General features: G+C 42.5%; 1 protein-coding gene across 2 annotated transcripts in view; it reads right to left on the bottom strand.

Moving 5' to 3' along the window:
* Positions 1-20,818, bottom strand: part of CNTNAP5 (contactin associated protein family member 5) — a 798,355-nt gene that overhangs the window by 229,746 nt on the left and 547,791 nt on the right. For both annotated transcript variants that reach the window (XM_030326880.1, XM_030326879.1), the window contains exon 13: positions 7,807-8,007. In XM_030326880.1, the coding sequence (XP_030182740.1) occupies positions 7,807-8,007 (201 nt within the window). The remainder of the gene's footprint in view (positions 1-7,806; positions 8,008-20,818) is intronic.

Raw genomic sequence — 20,818 nt, forward strand, 5'->3', positions numbered from 1 at the left:
GAGGCTCAGAGAGTCCATGTAATATGCTCACATGCTCAGAGCTAAGAAGTAGAAAAAGTAAAATTTAAAACCATTTTCTATGATTCCAAAATTCATGCTCTTTTCATGTTGTTGCCACTGTATTGTATCTTTGTTTATATAAAATTTTTAATGTTTATTTATTTTTGAGAGACAGAGTGCAAGTGGGGGAGGGAGAGAAAGAGAGAAAAAGACACAGTCTGAAGGAGGCTTCAGGCTCTGAGCTGTCAGCACAGAACCAGACAACGGGCTTGAACTCACGAACTGCCAGACCATGACCTGAACCGAAGTCGGGCACTTAACTGACTGAGCTACCCAGGCACCCCGCCACTATACTACATCTTAAAATTTAAAAAAAAAAAAAAAAAGAACCCTGTTTCCTGTAAGTACTCAAGATAAACTAAGTGAACACAGCATTTCATAGAGTGGTGAGAAAAATAAAAACTTTATCTCATACAGGGTCTAAATGTTGATTATTGAGCAATCCACATTGACTACTGAAGTAATCAATGGTCTGGAAAGCAATTTATTTGCAACCAGACACATATCTCTTGAATTGATGTGGGGTATTTTTTATTTCCCTTAGATACACACCCACATCTCTAGCTCCTCTAAGGTGTAGGTCTTCTTTGTAAAATCCACCCACCTCTAATTTTGACTTTATGTCCCTAGCAAAACACCAAGAGTGAATTATTAGGACATTAGGAAAGGTGGCTTTCATGAACAGTAAAATGCATTGACTTGATTCATGTGATAGTCTCTTTATATTTTTTAAAGACCTATGGCAAACTCCTATAAACACATTTTAGCCATGCTATTTTAAGGGTAACAAAAGTCCCTAAGAGGGAAAAATGGAGAGTCAGACACATTTCCTGCTTGAACTAGAACTGACTTATTGGCCAGCAGGACAGTAGAGTGCAAACATCTACACAGAGTTGTAGAGATATGGATTTGACTCCTGATTCTGCCTTCCATTTGCTCTGTTCCTTAGGCTGATTGACTATCTATACGAAATTTTAAAGAACATAATGAGTGTCCACTCACTCACCCCATGAAAAGATGGAATGAAATTGACATCCCCTTGAATGTGGGCCAGTGTGAGTGACTATCTTATAATTAGAAAATGGCAGAAATAATAAGTCATGACTTTCAACACTAGGTAAGAAAATGCAATCTAGGTTCAGCCTTCCCCTCTCCCTCTCTTGGGATATTTGCCCTGAGACCCCGTCACTGTGTTATGAGAAAGCCAAGAAGCCACATGGAAAGACCACACGCCCAACTGAGGACTCAGCCAACAGCCAGCGCCAACTGAGTGAGTGAGCTCTCAGCACACACCCAGCGCCAGCCCCAGCCCCTGGTGACCCAGGGTGGAGCAGAGATGGGCAAATCCTGCTGGCACCTGCCCAAACTGCAGATGAGTGGACAAGATGGACGTTGCCATCGTTTTAAAGTGCTAAGTTTTAAGTTTAAGTTTGTTAAATAACAGTTGATAATCAGAACAGAAGATGAACCTTTTCTGTGAGTACCTAAATATTATTTTCAGTCCCTCTGTGAGACCTTTCTTCTTTTGCTGCATGTTAGTCTGGAATGTACATGGAGGTTAAAGTCAAAGACATTTATTTGGAACTCATCTCCAGTATTTAGTATCTATAACACCCCGGGCAGACCACCTGTTATTAGAGCCTCACTTCTGTGAAAAAATGAGAATGATAATACAGACTTCATAAGACCATTGAGAGGATTAAGTGAGATAATGCATTAGACATGCCATCCAGAAAGAAGGCTCCCAGTAGCCAAGAACCAAAATCAACAGCAGCAGTGGTAATACCAAAGAGTATGCCTTACAGGAGTCATGATCTTGTTTACGATTCTTGCTGTACCTAAAGTAGAAATAATCTTTTGTTAAAGAGATTTCAAATACTGCCCTGGTATTTTTGTTTTGCAGGTGTCATGCCACAGTTTTGTGATCTTGATTATGCTGTTCCTGTGACAAAATTGTTTTAAGTAGAATGGTGACGACATGGCTGAACAAAAGGACTATGGATTTGGGGATCAATTATGCATGTATGTGCACACATGTGTGTGTATGTTGGAGGGAGGGAAGGAAGGGAAGAAAGAAAGGAGGAAGAAAGGAAGGAAGGGATGAAGGGAGGGAGGAATAAAAGGGAGGGAAGGGTGTGCTGCAAAGGACAAGGATTCCAGCTCCCATAGAGACCTCCTCTAGAATTTGTGAATGTGATGGGGGTAGGTGGGAAGTAGTAAAATAAGGGGTGAAGGGGCCAATGCAATCTCAACTCAGTGTAATTGGGGAAACAAGGACAAAAGTACTGCCATGAATCAGAAGCAATCAGAGGTGGCCTCTAAGACTTTTGCTGACAGTGCTCAGCTAGACTGTGGGGATCGGGGCTATATAAGACAAGGCTTCTGTCCTCGGAGAGCTAGTAGCTATTTCTAGCTCATCAGGCATAAGGAGTGACCTAAACTGTCTATGGACTTAGCAAATTACAGATACCTGGTTTAGCCTGACTTAAATAAACTGACATTAGCCTTTGGATTTGAAATAGGAAGAGGAAGAGTGAGCAATCCTTTGCTTCAATGTTCCGGTGACTTCCCTGCGCACTCAGGATAAAACCCGTAGCCCTAGACCTGTCATGATCTGGTTTCTGGATACCCCAGCCTCATTCTCCTATCACCCCATTCCTTCTTCTCTCTCCACTAGCCTCACTGGCCCTCTTGCTGTTCCTCTGCCTGGAACCTTCTGTCCCAGACATCACATGGCCCACACCTTCTCTTTACCCAAGATTCTGTTGGTGTGCCCCTCCTAGTCCAGGGAGCTTTCCTACCCTGTTATGAAACAGAACTCCCCAGGCCTGGTCACTCTCAGGATCCTTGTGCTTCTCAGCTTTTCTCCTTCATGCTGTTCATGAACTGAGCATGTGTGGGGGTGGGGGTGGGAGTGTTCGTGTGTGTTTGGTCTGTCTCTCTCATAACTTGCTACAATCATGGGGGCAGGAACTCTGTTTTTTCAGTGTTTCACTCCCACCAGACAGAAAGGTATGTGATACCAAATGGAGAGAACCAATAAATGCTTATTGTTTGAAAGAAAATATAATCATCTGTTAATATTTGTACCATGTTTGGTACAAATACTGGGGACAAAGAGTTTTAAGTTTAGTTAACTCCAGAGTACCCTGAAAAGCTACCTGTTTCTATCCATGATTTGACTTTTCTCTATCACAATCCCTTAACTAGATTTATAAGTCTGATCATTTGTTTTGTACACATCTGAAACCAAATATTACAAATGCACAAGAGGGTTTGTACACACAAGTGCATTTGTAGATATATTTGGACATACACAAAGTATATAATATGTATGTATACAATTACATAATATACATTATATAGCATATATGCTATAGTGTGTGGTGTGTATATATGATATATTCATACATGCTACACTATATATTTATATATAATCTAAACTATATATCAACATTTTATATATATATGTATATATATATATACACACTTGTATATATGTATACATATATATAGCCAGTTAGCTGCATACTCACTAAAATATCATTAATTAAGGGAAAAGAACAAAATTGAAAGTTTTGGAAGAGTTTAAAAGAAATAGGATTTAATCACTTTCAAATCCATTGGGACATAGCTGGGTAAAGCAATCGACCCCAAGTGGAAACCACTCATGTACCTGCCTGGATGGATGGATGGATGGATGGATGGATGGACAGGAATGATGTTAGCCCATTACATGTAGGGAAATGGGGACTCTGAAGCACTCTAGGGGACTAAGTAACTAGTTCTACTGAGGAACTTAATCCTCATGGCAAACTTGTTTGCTTGGCTGATTTGCTTGGCAAATGCTTTCTTTCCAGAACCAAAGTAAACTCCAGCTCAATATATCCTATGGCTATTAATTTCAATGTAATGGAGTCTCAATTTTCCTATGTATTTTCAAACTATTTCAGTGTTCGTATGTTTCAATTATGACTTTTTACCTCTGCCTTAGAGAGCTCACAGTTTTATTGGGGAGAATATTCCCAGAAAGACTTTCACTCCACAGAGGGGTTAAGTATAAAAAGATGCAAACGCCAGATAAACTCCAATGAGAGAATCTAATGAGGAAAGTCGTGGTGCCATGGAGACTATGGAAGAGATTTTTGGGATAGACAGGGCTTTCGGTCCTCATCCCCACCAGCGACCTGGGCACTGGGTTCCCCCAGGTGATCACCTTCCTCTGCCCCTTTGAATCTTGTCTTCCTTATGGGTTATAGAGCTAACTGGCCAAGTATTAAAGCATCCTCCAGATCGTGGACTCAATATTTCTTTCTGTGTCTTCTGTGTGTTTCCTAAGCTGGGTTCTATTTTATTTCATATGTACATCACATGTTGCCCTCAGGACCCCAGGCTTGGGCAAAATTCCTAGGAAGATGCTGGCAGTGAGAAAGGCCTGGGCTCAACCAGGGTAGCCCTTGTTCCTGGGGACAATGTTCCTGGCCACCTCCTATCCTGGTGACAAGGTGCCCTGAGCACTGTCAGGCTGCTGATTCCTGTCCTGGAAACTACTCTGTAGCACAGGACCGCAGGCCCTGCATGAAGTCCAGGGTAGTAAGTAGAAGCCCAGGGAAAATGACTACAAAGATGCATGGGAATAGCAAAGACACCTTTCCCATGGACCTCTGAGGCTTGGAATTCTGGCCCTTCAGAGAGTTTGTAGCATAAATCTTCAGTTAAAGAGACAAATGACACATTCTATTGGCTGGTGCTTATCAGCAACCCTGCGGAAGGATATCAGAGGAAACTGCCAGAAAATGACAGTGTCATGGTTCAGTCACTGACTGAATGAAAAATACACAGAGGTGAACCAAGCCTGAACTTCTCCTGCCTGTCTTCCTTTTCCTTCTCCCCCTGCTGCTCCTAGACACCTGGAGCCAAATCCAGAGCTGAGAGCAGACAGAAAAAGGCTCTGGGAATGTCCTTGTGGGGGTCCTCGGGGCCACCCTGGGAAGGTATGCATGAGCCCTGGATGCAGCTGAACCTCAGGAAGAATGCTGCAACCCCTTTGAAGATATCCAGGGATTCACCCTAATTCAAGCCACTCTGATGATCACAGGGCCTCAGACTACTTGACTTACTTCTAACTTGACTTACTTCTAACTTGACTTACTACTTGACTTACTTGACTTACCCAGACTACTTGACTTGCTTCTAACTTCTGGATCTGTGAGGTCTGCACAGTGTATCAGAAATGGCATCCCTGGTTTGACCACAGGTGAAGCCGGGTCCCAGAACCTGATCTCCCTCCCTCCCTCCCTCTCTCTCTCCCTCTCTCTCTCTCTTTTTTTTTTTTTTTTAATAAGAGAGCCAATCTGCGGTATTTTATTATAACAGCCTGACAAAAGCAGTCCACTAGGCCTTGGCTGGGGATTCATTCATGTTCCCACAATGGTACATGGTTGTCTGCCCGTTTCTGGGAGGTAAGCACCACTGAGTCAGGATCATCCCTGCACTGAAGGCTGTGAGGTTTGGGCCACATCTCTAAGGGGCTCTCTGTCTGCAGTCCTACCCCACCCACAAGCAGTGCCTGGTTTATGCAAGCCAGCTCGCCAGAAAAAAAAGGAGACACTGGGTGCACATGTCCATTGTCCTCGTTCACGTACCTCATGTGATTCATAACCCATGGGGCAAAAGACGATTCATGAGCGTTCTCAACCCCAAGACACAGATAGTATCTTCTCACTGTGTTTCTGTGAACATGCATGTGGGAAAATGTCCGGAAGAACACATACCTAAGTGCCACATTGGTCTCTCTGGGTGGTGAGATTATCTGCATGCATGAGTTATCATTATTATAATTCTTCAATTTATACCACTGAAGTAGAAATAATATCATCCTTTGAGCCTATTTCTCATGGCAGTGCAAATCTGGACCTTCTCCACTGGGACTGAAGCTGTGAGCAAGGAAAGAAATACGACACCCACATTTGTTGAACACCTGATAAGTACCAGGCACAGTACCAGGACGAAATCGCTCAGGTGCTGAAATTGCTAGTGGAAAGGTAGCAACGTGCACAAGTTTCTCGAAGTAGTAAGAGGCAGAGTCCCTCTCAATATGTGCCCCCAAATCCATGCCCTTGCACTTGAATATACTCAGGGATCTGATGACAGTTGACTTAGGGGAAAAAAAAAAGCATATACAAAGGCAATGGTGTCACTAAATTGATATCACACGATACATACACTAAAGGGAATCCGTGGTCAGAATGACCATTACCCCATTTTTCTGAAAATTCCACCAAACACAATCCTCAGAAAACTAGAAACCACTCAAGGAAAAGAGGGTAGGTTGGTTTTCCAGACACAGGTACTCTGAATAGTGCCGAGAGTGACAGGTGCAGGCTTGACAGCCAGAATAGAGAGACATGGGAACACGTATCAACACGGAGCCTCTCAAGCAGCACATCTGAGGACACCGGGGAGGGCCAGCACCCGGTGCCTCAGATCCAATCGGCCCTGTGAGCATGGCTGAAGCCAAGGAGAGTACGGTAATTGATTTTCACAATGATGATCTCTAGTCATCAAGAAAAGGTTACATTTTATGTTCAGAACCCTCTGTTTAAGAAAGCGGGGAAGCATGTAATCCATTTGAGAAAGATTTTCATTTCAAATAGTTAAAAATTCTTTGAAAACATTTTTGGTGCTTAAAGGGATAAGTGACACTTATCTGGAAAATTCACTTATGTGGAACAACGTCTTTCCTAAAGATTCTAGATCAGTGAGGCGGCATGTTATATTTAGTTAGGCTTCTATCACTTCTCCTTTGTTGACATTCCCACTGTCTAATCTTCTTCAGCCTTTCAAACTTCCTAACTTCTAAGCATAATGGGGTTGTAAGTTTCTTGAGATGACAGATTGTGACACCCATTCTTGGATATTCTATGTCCCTGTGGTTCTTGGCTTTTTTCTTTTTCTTTTTCTTTTCTTTCTTTCTTTTTCTTTTTTTTTTTAAGACCATGGAACAAATGATAAACTGATAGTCACAGAAAATGATGGACTCCCAGAGTACCCATGAACTTTGACAAAGCCCTCCTGACATTTTGCAAAAAAACCCTTTTGGGTTCTGGTAAGAGTCCTAGAAGTCTGTTTGCTTGTTGTTGTTGTTGTTTTTCTAACAGCAACCTTACTTTTAAAAAGAGTCATTTCCATGGAGGCCTGTACTTTCCAGGTAACACTAGAGCTGGGAACACACAGGACTGTCCCTGCCTATCCTGCTGGCCTCCTTGCCCAACACCACGTCCCTCTGCATATCTTGCCCTGGAAAGAACTCATTGCTTTTTGGTGAATGTGCTGAGATCCTTCGTGCTTTCTCATATGCTATTCCCTTTCCCAAGGAAATCTCTTCCCAAGTCCACACCTTCTATGTCTAGTTTAAATGCTCTCTTTGAGTACTGCTGCTCTCAAGAACCTTCTCATTCTCTCAGCTGTTGGAGGACGGGTGTGGTCTTCTTTGTCTTTTTGCATATCAGGATGGAACTATGAGAGGCTGCAAAGCTCACTCTCGGCCACACCTGGGAGTCAGAGCCAGGATGAGAAATCCATCCCTGGTCCTCTCCCGACCTTGTTTCTTCCCGCGGCAGGGTGAACAACCATCACTGCAGCCCCCTCGTGGGCAGACACCCCTGTCCTCGACATTCTGTGTTTGGGAAGCCTATCTATTGTCAGCCCTTGTGGCCCACGCAGAGGAGCAGGGATGAGCCTTACCTGGCGTGTTGAGCAGGCGGGACCTTTTGCAGTGGTAGGCTACCTCCTGCTCACAGTGCTCCGAGCCGTCAATCATGGCTTCCAGCTGTTCCATGCTGCCGCCATAATCCAAGGCCATGGTGTAGGGCTTCTCTGGGTCGGCGCCCCGCACCCGGGTCAGCTCTGTGTTGTTGTGCTGCACTGATGTCCAAATCTTGTCCTCTGTCCAGAAAACACAACCCAAGGAAGGAGACATCAGAAGGAAGGTCAAAAGGGGATCGTGCTTATATACCTCAATAAAGCCAGAGGTGTGGGGAGGAGGTGGGGAAGAGATCACTCAAGCAATGTGATACTTGGCTCCACGTGGGGCAATCAATCACCACTACAGCACTCTACTCGTGCAAAAAACAAACAAACAAAATGACCAGAGGATTTCTGTTTCTCATAAAGCTCTGCCTTAATTTAATATGGGGGTTAATAGGGGCGCCAGAGTGGCTCAGTCAGTTAAGCATCTGACTTTGGCTCAAGTCATAATCTCGAGGTTTGTGAGTTCGAGCCCCGCATCTGGCTCTGTGCTGACAGCTCAGAGCCTGGCGCCTGCTTCGGATTCTGTGTCTCCCTCTCTCTCTGCCCCTCTCCTGCTTGCTCTCTCTCTCTCTCTCTCTCTCTCTCTCAAAAATAAACATTTAAAAAATATGCGGGTTAATAATCACGGGAGCTAAACTTGTGGAACCCCTTATGCTAAGCACTTAATGCCCGTTATCTCATTTTAAAGTGACATTACCTAAATCAGAAGGAAGTTAGAAATGCCATGTTAGAAATGAAGGAAAAGTGAGAAGAATTGAACAGCTTACCCTCGAGCAAATGACCAAGCAAGAATAGGAACGTAGGGTGTCTGACCGCAAAAAAAAAGCCCAGTAGCTTCCAGGTACTGACACACACTTCCCCACAAGACACACACTAGCATAGATAATTGTCTCACAGAAACACAAGTATCCCACTGAATGTTTGCTGCACATAGAAAGACCTACGTATAGAAGGTATCTGTAAAATACACCTGATTAACAAGGGTGAGGTTATGTGATCCATGCTGTTCATACAAGGTACTTAGATGAAGTTCCTTTTTGCTTTAATTCTCTATGCTACCTCTAGTTACCAAAAAAATATTTTAAGAGGTTTGCATAAAAATTCACATGCAGAGATGAGGACCTTTAGAGCAGGTTTGGAGAATGTGTGTTACCTCCTATAGGTAAGAATGGATGGTGAGGAGAGAGCAGAAACATTTGAGTTTTAGAGCTTGAGAGATATGTATTTGAAACCTACCCCCACCAATGACAGACTTGGACAAGTCACTTCACTTTTCTAGGGCTCAGTTTTATTATCAGTAGAAAAAAGAAAGAAGAAAGAAAGAAAGAAAGAAAGAAAGAAAGAAAGAAAGAAAGAAAGATACCAGCAGGAATTTAATACGGAATAGCAACCCAGCATAAGAAGTCGCAAGGCATGGTCTGAGATCCATCAGACATTCTGTACTAATAACCTACACTAAAACGTTGACTGCAATGGGACATAGAATTTCATTCCGAACACATTCACAAATAAAGCAAATGAGGAAATAGGAAGACTTAAAAAGCTTTTGTCATCCGAGAATCTTGCCCACATAATAACATCATTACTCTTCATAGATTCTCAGAGCTGAAAAAGAACTTACCATAGACATCATGTGGTTTCCTCCTACTTTGACCTCCTAGTTTTACAAAGGAGGAAATCAAGGTCTAGGAAGTAAAGAAATGACCCAGGGCATACCTATAGACAATAATGATAAGTGCTGATACTGAAAGTAACTATTATTAATTAGTACTACTAAGAAGCAGGATTGTGGCTGTTGGCATATTTAACTGGAAAGGAAAAACACAGGCCACCAAGACCCCCAATTTTAATACTTTTTCTACCATAATTCTGTGGGTGACTTGGGATAAGTAACTTTACTGCTCTGCTCTTCTGTTTCAATATATTAGAAGGAGGGACAGAAAGAAATTTGGTTTCCATTGTCTCTAAAGTATTTTCCAACTTCAAAAAAGGAAATAGTGCTTGCAGCCAAAAAATTAAACTCTGTTCAAACGTTCTAAATCATCTTCAGGGGCGCCTGGGTGGCGCAGTCGGTTAAGCGTCCGACTTCAGCCAGGTCACGATCTCGCGGTCCGTGAGTTCGAGCCCCGCGTCGGGCTCTGGGCTGATGGCTCGGAGCCTGGAGCCTGTTTCCGATTCTGTGTCTCCCTCTCTCTCTGCCCCTCCCCCGTTCATGCTCTGTCTCTCTCTGTCCCAAAAATAAATAAACGTTGAAAAAAAAAATTTAAATCATCTTCAGACTATTCCCTAAAACCAGCCCACTGATAACCACATATCTCCAATGTTTCACACAGGCAGGATTACATGTTCTATAAATTCTCAAAAAACATACTAGAATGAAGGTTATTAGATTCTGACCAAAAGTAAAGATAGGATGTTGATTCTAATTTGTAAAAATAATGTTACACAAACAATTAACATGAAACTCAAAAAATTGTTCATGCCAATATAAACAAACACTGATAATTACCAGAGAAAAGTGATTGTTCATTAATACAATATCGTGGACAGAGAAATAAAGACTGAGAGTTTTTAAATGTCCATGGTGCTCAGAAGAAGAAAAGAACCACCTGGTTTAATGTATAATAATAGATATTGTGTTACTTTTTCGTGTAAGGACATTTTACATACCTTATCCCTGGTACATATAACATTCCACCACGGTAAATACAGATAGATAGAGAGACAGAGAGACATAGACACAGGTACAGCTATGGATACAGACACAAACATACTCATAGAGATATAGATATATGAAGGCTTAGAGAGAGACAATAAACTTGTCCCCAGTCTCACTGTGTCATCTGATGCCAGAAGTGGTCCACACAGCATCATTAAATCCTACGAATTTAGATTTCCCTCCAAATACACACAGATTCTTATACCCACACATCCATTCATCTGATTATTCATGCATTCATTCATTGATTTGCTTATTCATTTACTCACTGACTCATTTTGCCAGAGTCACATTCTATCTTTAGCAAGATGGAAAAGGAAGATGTGTAGGAGAGACAACATTTCATCTTAAAGCCACTAATGTTGCCAACTCTGACTTCTGGAACCTGAGGGTGAATGGCAGTTCTAATAACTCAACTACTGGCACTTTTTGATATATGCAAATATACAGGAGATACAAAAGAACAATTAAGAGGTCCAAAGGGCCCCCTGTGATTTACCCAGACATCACAAGCCCTACAAATGCAGGATGAGTTATAAGAGGAGAGAGGATTATGTGAAACCTAGAGCTTCTTAGCTGGCTTTCTTTTCAAAGATGCCCTTTGTCCTCTGATTATTTGTTCCCCCTGGGAGTTAGAAGAAGAAAGATTGAAAAGAAGGAGGTAATTGGATACTATTTCTTCTTGCTTTCTGTTATTTTCCCCCCTCAGTTTCACTGGTAGCAGGTGTAGATTAAGTCCTGCACTTTGACAAAATATTAAAGGCGAGGGTCAATGCCACTCATGAAAGTTAGCTTTGGTGCCTGATGCCCCTGATGTCTGGTCTAGGATGGGGATAGGCAGTTTTAGCTAAGGGGTGTCGATGTGAACTGTAGCTCTAAAGATTTTCAAACAAGAAAGATTCATTTGGAACTGTCTTCTAGGTGGGCGGAGGTGGGAATCTACTCACAGACCCACAGGTGCTTTAACTGAAATTGAACCCATGAAGCTAAATGTTCAAGATGGTCAAATTGGTCGTGGGCTGGTGGATATTAGTGGACACAGACTGGGCTCTGGAGTTAGAAGATCTGGATTTGTGTACCAGGTCGACACTTACTAGTTAAGCAGAACTGGTCAAATTATTACTTCTCTAAAGTCCAGTTTCCTCATCAGTAGCATCTGGAGAGCAGAAATGAACGCCAACTGTACCGCGTGGTTGTAAAGTGAGGGGATTTGTGTGAGAAGGTCCATTAGTGCCTGAATTATCAAGCATCCCACAGAAATCTGTACGCGCCTGTTATATAAAGGATATATCAGCTCTGTCCACAAGGATCCCACAGACAGCAGATGCTGCTATTATTAACAATAGCATCAAGGAGGAGACGGCCTCTGGTGGCTGTCACAGTAGTTCTTACTGTGTTCTGTAGTTCACCAGTAGTTCTGGGTTCTTTCCCAGAACATAAAGTAGGACACATGAGACACTGAAGGACAGGGTAGGGGGCAAACTGAGACTAGCCCTCTCTTTGCAGATCCTTGGGGAAACCACGCCAGTTTCAAGAGACCTGGACTAGGAAATGCTCCTTTCTCACAGTTCTGTGAACTTGAACTCCCACACAAGGAAACCAATGGAGGTTTCCCTACAATGCAAGAAGGACCAGTTACACTCAGGGACAGAGAAATATATACTCTAAATGCTGTGATTGGGAAAACATCATGAACGCCTCCAGGCTCCAGGCATCATCCTCTACTGGTCTGCCTCCAGACCAGACCCTATACCACAGGCCATGTATTCTTATCTCTAGAGATGCATCTAGGGCTTCAAGGTGCCACAAGATAGCAGCCTGGCTTTCGACACCTGCCTGTCTGATTAGAAACTATGTTCCGCTAAATGTCAGCACTGAGGCCTTGGGCAAGTTGTTAACCTCAGAAATGTCCACACTGGAAAATGGGATACCAATATCAGTCATTTTATCCATGATCATATCCCAGTGATTTGGCATCACGTTTTACTTGAACACAAGGCAGGCTGAATGGCATGCAGAAGAGTAAAGAACGTCTACATTAGAACTCTTCTGTAACATGAGGTCCAGTACCCAGACTTCATCCTTTAAAGAATTGAGGGTGGGAGCTCACCTGGAAAATAAGGTTAGCAGGTGGGATGGACTGCATTTTCTTGTCATATAGCTGCTGCTAATAACTTATTACCATCTTGTTCAATCATCTTTTCCCTTTGGAATCGTCTCCTGTGTCTCTGTATTTATTTGGTGTCCCTTGCATTTCCTGGTCTGTCGTCAATGGAATTTGTTGGTCATGGAAAACACTGCCCTTGATACCACTTTCGGCTACCCAATCCAGTCTCTATTATTTCTTCCTGTTGACTACCATTCAGTCCCACGATAAGCAGCATAGCCCCATCTTTCTAACTTGCTCAAAGGAATACATGTATTAAGTTATCCAAGATAAATTCTCCGCTTCAGGGAAAACTGCATTTAGAGATTTTTGAGCTGGCAGGAATCTAGCCCATTCATTAAGGATCGTAACAGCAATTATATATTTGCTTTTTTTTTATGTGATACTTAGTTTGCAAATATTTTCCCCCATTTCATAGATTCCCTTTTTATTTAGTTGCACACTTCCTTTGCTGTGCAGAAACTTTTTAGTTTGATATAGCCCCACTTGTCGATTTTTGCTTTTCTTGTTTCTACTTTTGATGACATATCCGAAAAAACTGTTGACAAGACCAGTGTCAAGGAGCAACTTCCCTGTGTTTCTGGGATTTTTATGGTATCAAGTGTTATGTTTAAGTCGTTAATTTATTCCGAGTTAATTTTTGTGAGTGGTATAAATAGGGGCCCAAGTGTTTTTGTTTGTTTGTTTGCTTTTGCATGTGGCTGTCCAGTTTCCCCAGCACCATTGGTTGAAGAGACTATTCTTTCCCCTTTGAGTGTTCTTGGCTCCTTTGTCAAATATTAATTGAAAACATTTGTGGGGGGTGTAATTCTGGGCTCTCCATTCTGTTCTGTTGGTCTATGTGTCCATTTTTATGGCTGTATCCTACTATTTTAATTACTAGAGCTTTGAGGAAATGGGGAGATGTTGTTTAAGGGTGTCCAATGTACTGGCATGAGTGTGAATGATCTCATGAGCCAGACCCACACCAGCTATTATGCCTGCCTTTATTCCTAAAGGAGTTACAGGCCATGAGGTATCAAGAAAGCTTGTGGAATAAAATTCTATAGCATCATTTCACAGACATAACAGAGTATAGTGATTTAGGCTGGCAAAGCCATTTCTCAAACCGCACTGTGAATTTAGTTTTGAAGTCTGTCTTCCCATAAAGCTATGAGATCTCCCAAAATATAAAGTATATCATTCATTCTTATTTTCAAATATGTGCCTAGGTAGTGCTGGGCCAGCCACAGGAGTACCTGCCCGGAAGGATAATGCACTGCCTAACTCTTTAAAAGCTTACCATCGTTTAGGGGTGGGGTGGGGGTTGTGCATAGAAGAAAGACAAATGTCTCAGGCTATGGTACTTACTCTTCAGATTATAAGTAAGTGGGATTACCCAGAGACCGGGGCGGGGCGGGGGGCAGGTCTGGGAGTGGCTGTTAGAGAAGCCTGCCAGCAGAGAATGCACTGTTTTCCTTGAGAATGGACAGAGCAACAGAAGCCTTTCACTCTCAGACCTCCAGAACCTGGGCTGTCATGGGGCACTGCGTAGGATTTCAGGAAACTGTTGTCAAGGGACAAGATTAGTTAATCACCATTTGCTTTCTGCCAGGTTTTTTCCTCCAGCATTTCCAAAGCAGCTCTTCTATGCATGTGTAGTGGTCCAACGGTCCAAATGCAAAAGAAGTTTCAAGTTATGAGATCAACATACACAGACATTCAATATGACCACCAACATTATCGACAAGAGAAAAGAAAAAGAGATTGCATAGTAGTAATGCTGTGATGTTCTGAAACATTGCGTATTATCATCTCTCTTGTGAAATCCTTCCCGGTCATCACCCCAGAAATTCTTCTGTGAACGCACATCCTGGGTCTCTCCATGACCTCCTGGTTTCTCTTGCTCTATTTCAGAAGCTGTAAACTGTTTACCTACAAAGCCAGAATTTAATTTCTTTCATATCTTTTCTCTCATTTTATCTGATTGCTATTATTATTGTGATGATCATTATTATTATTAATAATAGCAGTAATTATAGATGATGTAAGCTGTTCTGTTACCATGGAGATCGTCACAGAGAAGAAAGAACAAACAAAAGGAAAGTAAAAAAGGAGAGAGAGAGACACGAAATAACTCTGATTAATGAGACCTCATTCTACACACATATCTGTCTCTTTGCAGGACCAAAAAAAATGTGCAATTTTTCTATCACAACGTATGAGAGGAAGGGAAGTCTACAGATTGTCAATACCCAGCTTAATTGAACTTAAATCACTGTGGGGAGCTGTTTATAGTCCTTTGAAAAGTGTGCCAATTCACTTATGCTCCTATTGTAATAAAGCAAGTCTATATTAAGGTCCCTGGGGTCACTTCTGGTACAGTTATCTATGTTGACAAAGTGAATTTTCTATGCCAGGGGTAAAGGCAGTTCAAATAATCCTCAAGCCACTGCCTGTACCACTCATTTGCCATCTATGCATGCACAGCCTACTGATGTCTCTTGTCATTCTGCATTGATAGTTATTTAATTTTTCATATGTTTGTACCTTATCTCTCCATTTAAAGCACGGGCAACGGCCGCTGAGTAAATGTCTGCTTGGCGGGGGCTTCCCTGGTTAATGGAGGCAGATGTGGGGGAGAAAAGCGAGGGGTCTGGGATGGGTAGGCCTGGCCAGCTCTGCCATGGACTACATTCCTGAACACGGCAGAGACATTTAACCTCCCCAAGCCTCAGTCTTGTCCTCTGTAAACTGGCTATGACCCTCTGAGCAGTGGTGATGCGTGGATGGAACAAAACGTACAGGGCGGAGCTGGACACACAGCCTGGCCCTGGGTACCAGACGGTAAATCAAAGTCCACCTTCTGATGAAGCCATTCGGGGAGCATCAGAAAGGGTCATTTCAGCATCAGAGACAGGCGTGGGAACCTGTGCTGAGGGGGTCAGCACCCTCCACCCCCAACCTGTAAAGGGAAGAGGGACACTTGGTGTAAAACAATGTCCAACTCCTTTAAACGGCCTCGGATTCCCACAGGGCTGTCCTCCCTCTCAGGTGGATCAGCCAGCTGCCTGGGCGAGAATCCACCCGTGCGGCGCTAAAACCACTGCAGATGCGGCTGCTTCCAGCGTCTGGCCTTCTGCTGCTGAGGGGAGCGCATTACCGGTTTACAGCCCAGCTCTGCCCACCACCCGCCCCCTGCTCCCCTGCATTAGCTGGAACACAGACACCAGGGTGCGGGGGGGGGGGGTACGGGGGAGGGCGGGGGGTAGCGACGCCCTGCTCTGGCCATTACTGCGCTTCCACCTGCCTGCGCGGGCCACGCTTTACGACTTCCAGACAACATACTTGACTGTGATTTATTCTCCTACTTTGCTGGAGCCTTTACTTTTTATGTACCTTTTTGGGGGGTTATTTTTCTCTTGTCTTGCTTTAAAATAGGTGGTATGATCACAGAGACCTGGGTAATCTGTTTTACGGTCTTGGAGTGGGGGGGGAGTTGAAACAGATCACGCGCACATCCTATCATGTTTTTTTGTTGCTCATGGGCTTCTTCAAGGAAACTGTAGTAAATGTCTGGAGTGTGCAGAGCATTATCTTAGGGACTGGGAAGGTAAGATGAGGGGCATGGGGGCTGAATGACACTCTGGACGCTTAAGCCCAAGGCATTCACAGCTGGTTCTGGGAGCAAAGGTCCCAAGGAAGCTGAAAGTCCAGCAGCATGGAGCCGGAGGGGTGGGTGTGGACACACCCACTGCACCTGCCCTCTGGGCAGGGGACAGGAGAAAGGACCATCCACATGGAAATCACCTGGTGGGGCTGGTGGGCCGCCTTTGGTTGCTGTTAGTATTACTTATGAAATCTCTAGGACTACATCGGTAGCATGTACTGTTTGGTGCATGCTGAGGAAAAATTGGCACTCACATAGATCTGAATCCAGTTCCTACATCTGTCACTTACTAGCTGAATGATGCTGGACATTCTCTTCCACCGTTCTGGACCTCTGATTTCTCAAAACACAAGCAAGAAGTGATCTCTACCTCACACTTGATGTGGATTCAATGAGATAAACACAGAAAATACAGCCCAGTATCTGGGACACAAGTACACCATGAGTAGTAGTTTCCATCCCTTTTTTTTTTTTTTTAATTTTTTTTTAATGTTTATTTATTTTTGAGACAGAGAGAGACAGAGCATGAACGGGGGAGGGGCAGAGAGAGAGGGAGACACAGAATCGGAAGCAGGCTCCAGGCTCCGAGCCATCAACCCAGAGCCCGATGCGGGGCTCGAACTCACGGACCGCGAGATCGTGACCCGGGCTGAAGTCGGACGCTTAACCGACTGAGCCACCCAGGCACCCCTTCCATCCCTTTTTAAAGAAGGTCTAATGTTGGGGTTTCTGGGTGGCTCAGTCTGTTGAGCGTCCCACTTTTGATTTCAGCTCTGGTCATGAACACAGGGCCATGGGATCGGGCCTCATGTCGGGCTCCACTCTGAGCACGGAGCCTGCTTAACATTCTCTCTCTCCCTCTGCCCCTCTCCCCCATATGCACCCTCTCACAAACAAACAAACAAACAAACAAGCAAACAAATAAAAGAATCGCCACGGTAGCCAAGATTGAAGTTAGGAGCCCAAAAGGGAGACTATTGACTGCAAAGTCTTCCCCATGGTCCTAGTCCTGAGGAGGGATATCCAAGGGCAGCATTCACATCTCCTTTCACAAGGTCACAAAGGAAGACAAGGCTTCTGTAAATCTCAGACTGTCTACTTACTCTGCTCTCACGGATTTTAGATTCTGGCTCTAGAGGTGATTGACAAAAAGTAACTCAAAGAGGCACGTGGAATGATTTGTCTTTCTTTCAGCTGACATCTCTGCTCCAGAGCTCATCACAGTATAAATGATATTGTCAGAGTGCCAGTGTCTTCTCCAGGGGGAAGCCTGTTCTGACTCCACCAGCAACCTGCTCTCTTCTTACTCAGCAATCATTGTTAATGACCTGTTTACTCAACCTCCCCCCCCACCCCCGACCCACTACACGGTAAGTTCCACGAGGCAAAAAGACTGTCATGTAAGTCGTTGTATGCCAAATACCTGACCCACAGTGGGCATTCACTTACCATGGAATGAAACATCCCACACAACCAGGGTTTTAGTGACTTCAGTGACAGCTCTTGAAATTAGCAGGGAAGTGATACAGGACGTGAAAGTATGTTTAGACATATACTTGAAATTCTGCTCTGCAGCCCAGAATATCTGTTGTGAGAGCAGCATATTGAAAAAAAAATTCACATATCTATCACGAGGTGTCTGAATGAATAAAGCATAGTTAATTTGCACAGTGAAATACTATGCAGTTATAATAAATACCACACAACACCTTTCTAAACTGATTTATGATACGTCCCAGGAAGCACTGTAAAGTGACAAGATCAAGGCACCGAGGTGCAAAGACTATGCTACATTTTGTGCAAGAATAAAGAAGAAATAGAAATATACACAGGAAGGATAAACCAATATAAATGGTGACCTGGATAAGATGGGTAAGAAGAGGGTGAATACAATAGAAGAGAGAGTAAGACATCTTTGGTCAACCATCTTATATATAATATAAATATAAAAATATATTCATATATTATGTAAATATATAAATACAAGTATATATAAATATGTATATTTAGCTTTTGTAACATGCAAATATTTTGCATAATCAAAATATGGGATTAAATCAAAAGGATAAAAAGAGGGAAAACCTAAAATTGAACATTAAGCAGAAACAAAAAGCCTCCCTGTATATTAAACAGACAAAATAATCACAAATAAGGAAATATTAATTCAAGTAACTTTTCAATGAGGTATTCCATCTAGCTATACCCCCTTGGTAAAATATATCCTGAGAACCAAAGTTAAAATTCAGGAAATGCTACACTTTATTTTGTTATTGGTAGCAAATGGCTGATGTGACTCTGAATCTATTTTGTGTATATTGTCTGGTAGAACAAATGAGTAAATATATTGGTATTGTTGAGACAGGTTCTCACTGTGAGAGAAGAGAGATCCATATAGAAGAGAGAACGATGAGGGAAAATCTAATGGTGCTGTATTTGCATTGGCTATAACTGTAAGAAATCATAATTTAAACACAAGTGTGCACACGCACACACACACACACACACACACCAACGCACATTTTCTAGTTCGGTCCACTGAAATAGACTAGAAGTAAAAAGAAAACCTAACACCTAGATCCGAATTTTTAAATGCTATTTGCTACAAAAAGGAGCAATGTTTTTTTTTTTTTGTTTTTTTGTTTTTGTTTTTGTTTTTTTTTTTTGAGAAAAAAGTGAGTCTGGGTCTAGGTAGGGCAAGTTCAAGGGGATATCTGGTGCTAGAAACAAGGAAGTACTCCAAGATTAATGGAGGCAGGTAACAAAGCCATAGGAGCAGAATTAGCCGGAGTAGGACTAGCTACATTTGGGGAAACTGGAACACAAAGAACATCATGATAATGGTAACAACATTTTAAAATGAAATAATTTATGAGTCTAGATGAGTCTAGAGTGACATAAGAGAGGTGGAGACAGGGCAAGGAATAAAAAGCTATTCTGAAAAAAAAAAAAAGCTCTTCTGTAGAGAAGAGTACAGAATGACAGCTGAAAATGCAGAAGGAATTATAGGATTAGTAAAACAACATTTTACAAATTCCAGTGTGATAACATATGGGTCAGGGTCATTCCCGGATTGGGAGGATACGTTGAAGAAGGAGATATTCACACAGTGTCTGCATATAACCCCACAGACAACTCACTGACTATAAATCACCTTCACAGCGCAGAGATCTGGCAGGAGTGTGTTAGCCGGTGTTGGGGCTGAATTGCCCCAATAACATCATGTACCTATTAATGAGATGCACTGAAGAGGACAGACATCACCCATGAGGTTTTCTTGCCAAAGCATTCCAACGATAAAGAAATTATCAGAAAAAAAATCTAAAAAAAATATGGAATATTTTTCTTAACAACTGGCTAGTACACTTCACAAAAAGTTAATGTAATGAAAGCCATACAGAAGAGATGGGTTGGGGGAAGGGAGTTTCTAGTTAAAAGGGACTAAAAGGATATGACCATCAAATTTAAACATGTGGACACTGCTTGAATCCTGAAGAGAAATACAAAACCAGATAACACTGTACAGACAAGACTGACTCTACATTGAACAGTTTTGATTGGAATAATGTTTATGTTCTTATGTACGATATTAGTATTATGGTTATGTAGGATAATACCTTTGTTCTTAAAGATATAAACTGAAGTCTTTAGGTTTCAAAGATCAGTATGTTGACAACTTACTTTCAAATAGTTCACAAAAAAAAGAAGCATTTTTTTAAGTTTATTTATTTTGAGAGAAAGAACATGAGCAGGGTAGGGAGAGAGAGAAATGGGGAGAAAGAATCCCAAGGAGGCTCCACATTGTCAGCACAGAGCCTGATGTGGAGCGCGATCCCATGAACCTTGAGATCATAACCTGAGCTGAAATCAAGAGTCAGATGCTTAACCAACTGAGCCACCCAGGTGCCCCAAGAAGCATTTTACACCAGGAGGAAGGGATGTGGGGGAGGGAGGGGAGAGAGAGAGAGAGAGAGAGAGAGAGAGAGAGAGAGAAAGTGAAGGTCACACAAATGAGCAAGTATGGCAGAATTTTAACACTTGGAAAAGTTGGGTGAAAGGTGTATGGGTGTTCATTTTAGTGTTCTTTCAACTTTTCTGTAAGTTTGAACATTTTAGAATAAACACATTTGGGAGGAAAAGATAATGCTTTGTGCAGCACTACGCCTGTAGTAAGTGTTCCAAGCTATTCCACTGTGCTCTGACAAATTCTTGTGCATGTGCCCTTATACCAACACACACATGGCTGAGGACTAATTATCCAAATAATTATCAAGTGGCAAAAATTAGTATCAAACTCAACCGTTCATACATGGTAGCGCATCCATTCTCAAGTGCATATTTATTAATAATGTTGAATTAATTTTCATGAGTGCTTTCAGTATATCAGGTGTTGTGCGCTTGTAAAAGCAATTAG

Source organism: Lynx canadensis, chromosome C1, assembly GCF_007474595.2.
Source record: "Lynx canadensis isolate LIC74 chromosome C1, mLynCan4.pri.v2, whole genome shotgun sequence".
Lineage (NCBI taxonomy): Eukaryota > Metazoa > Chordata > Mammalia > Carnivora > Felidae > Lynx > Lynx canadensis.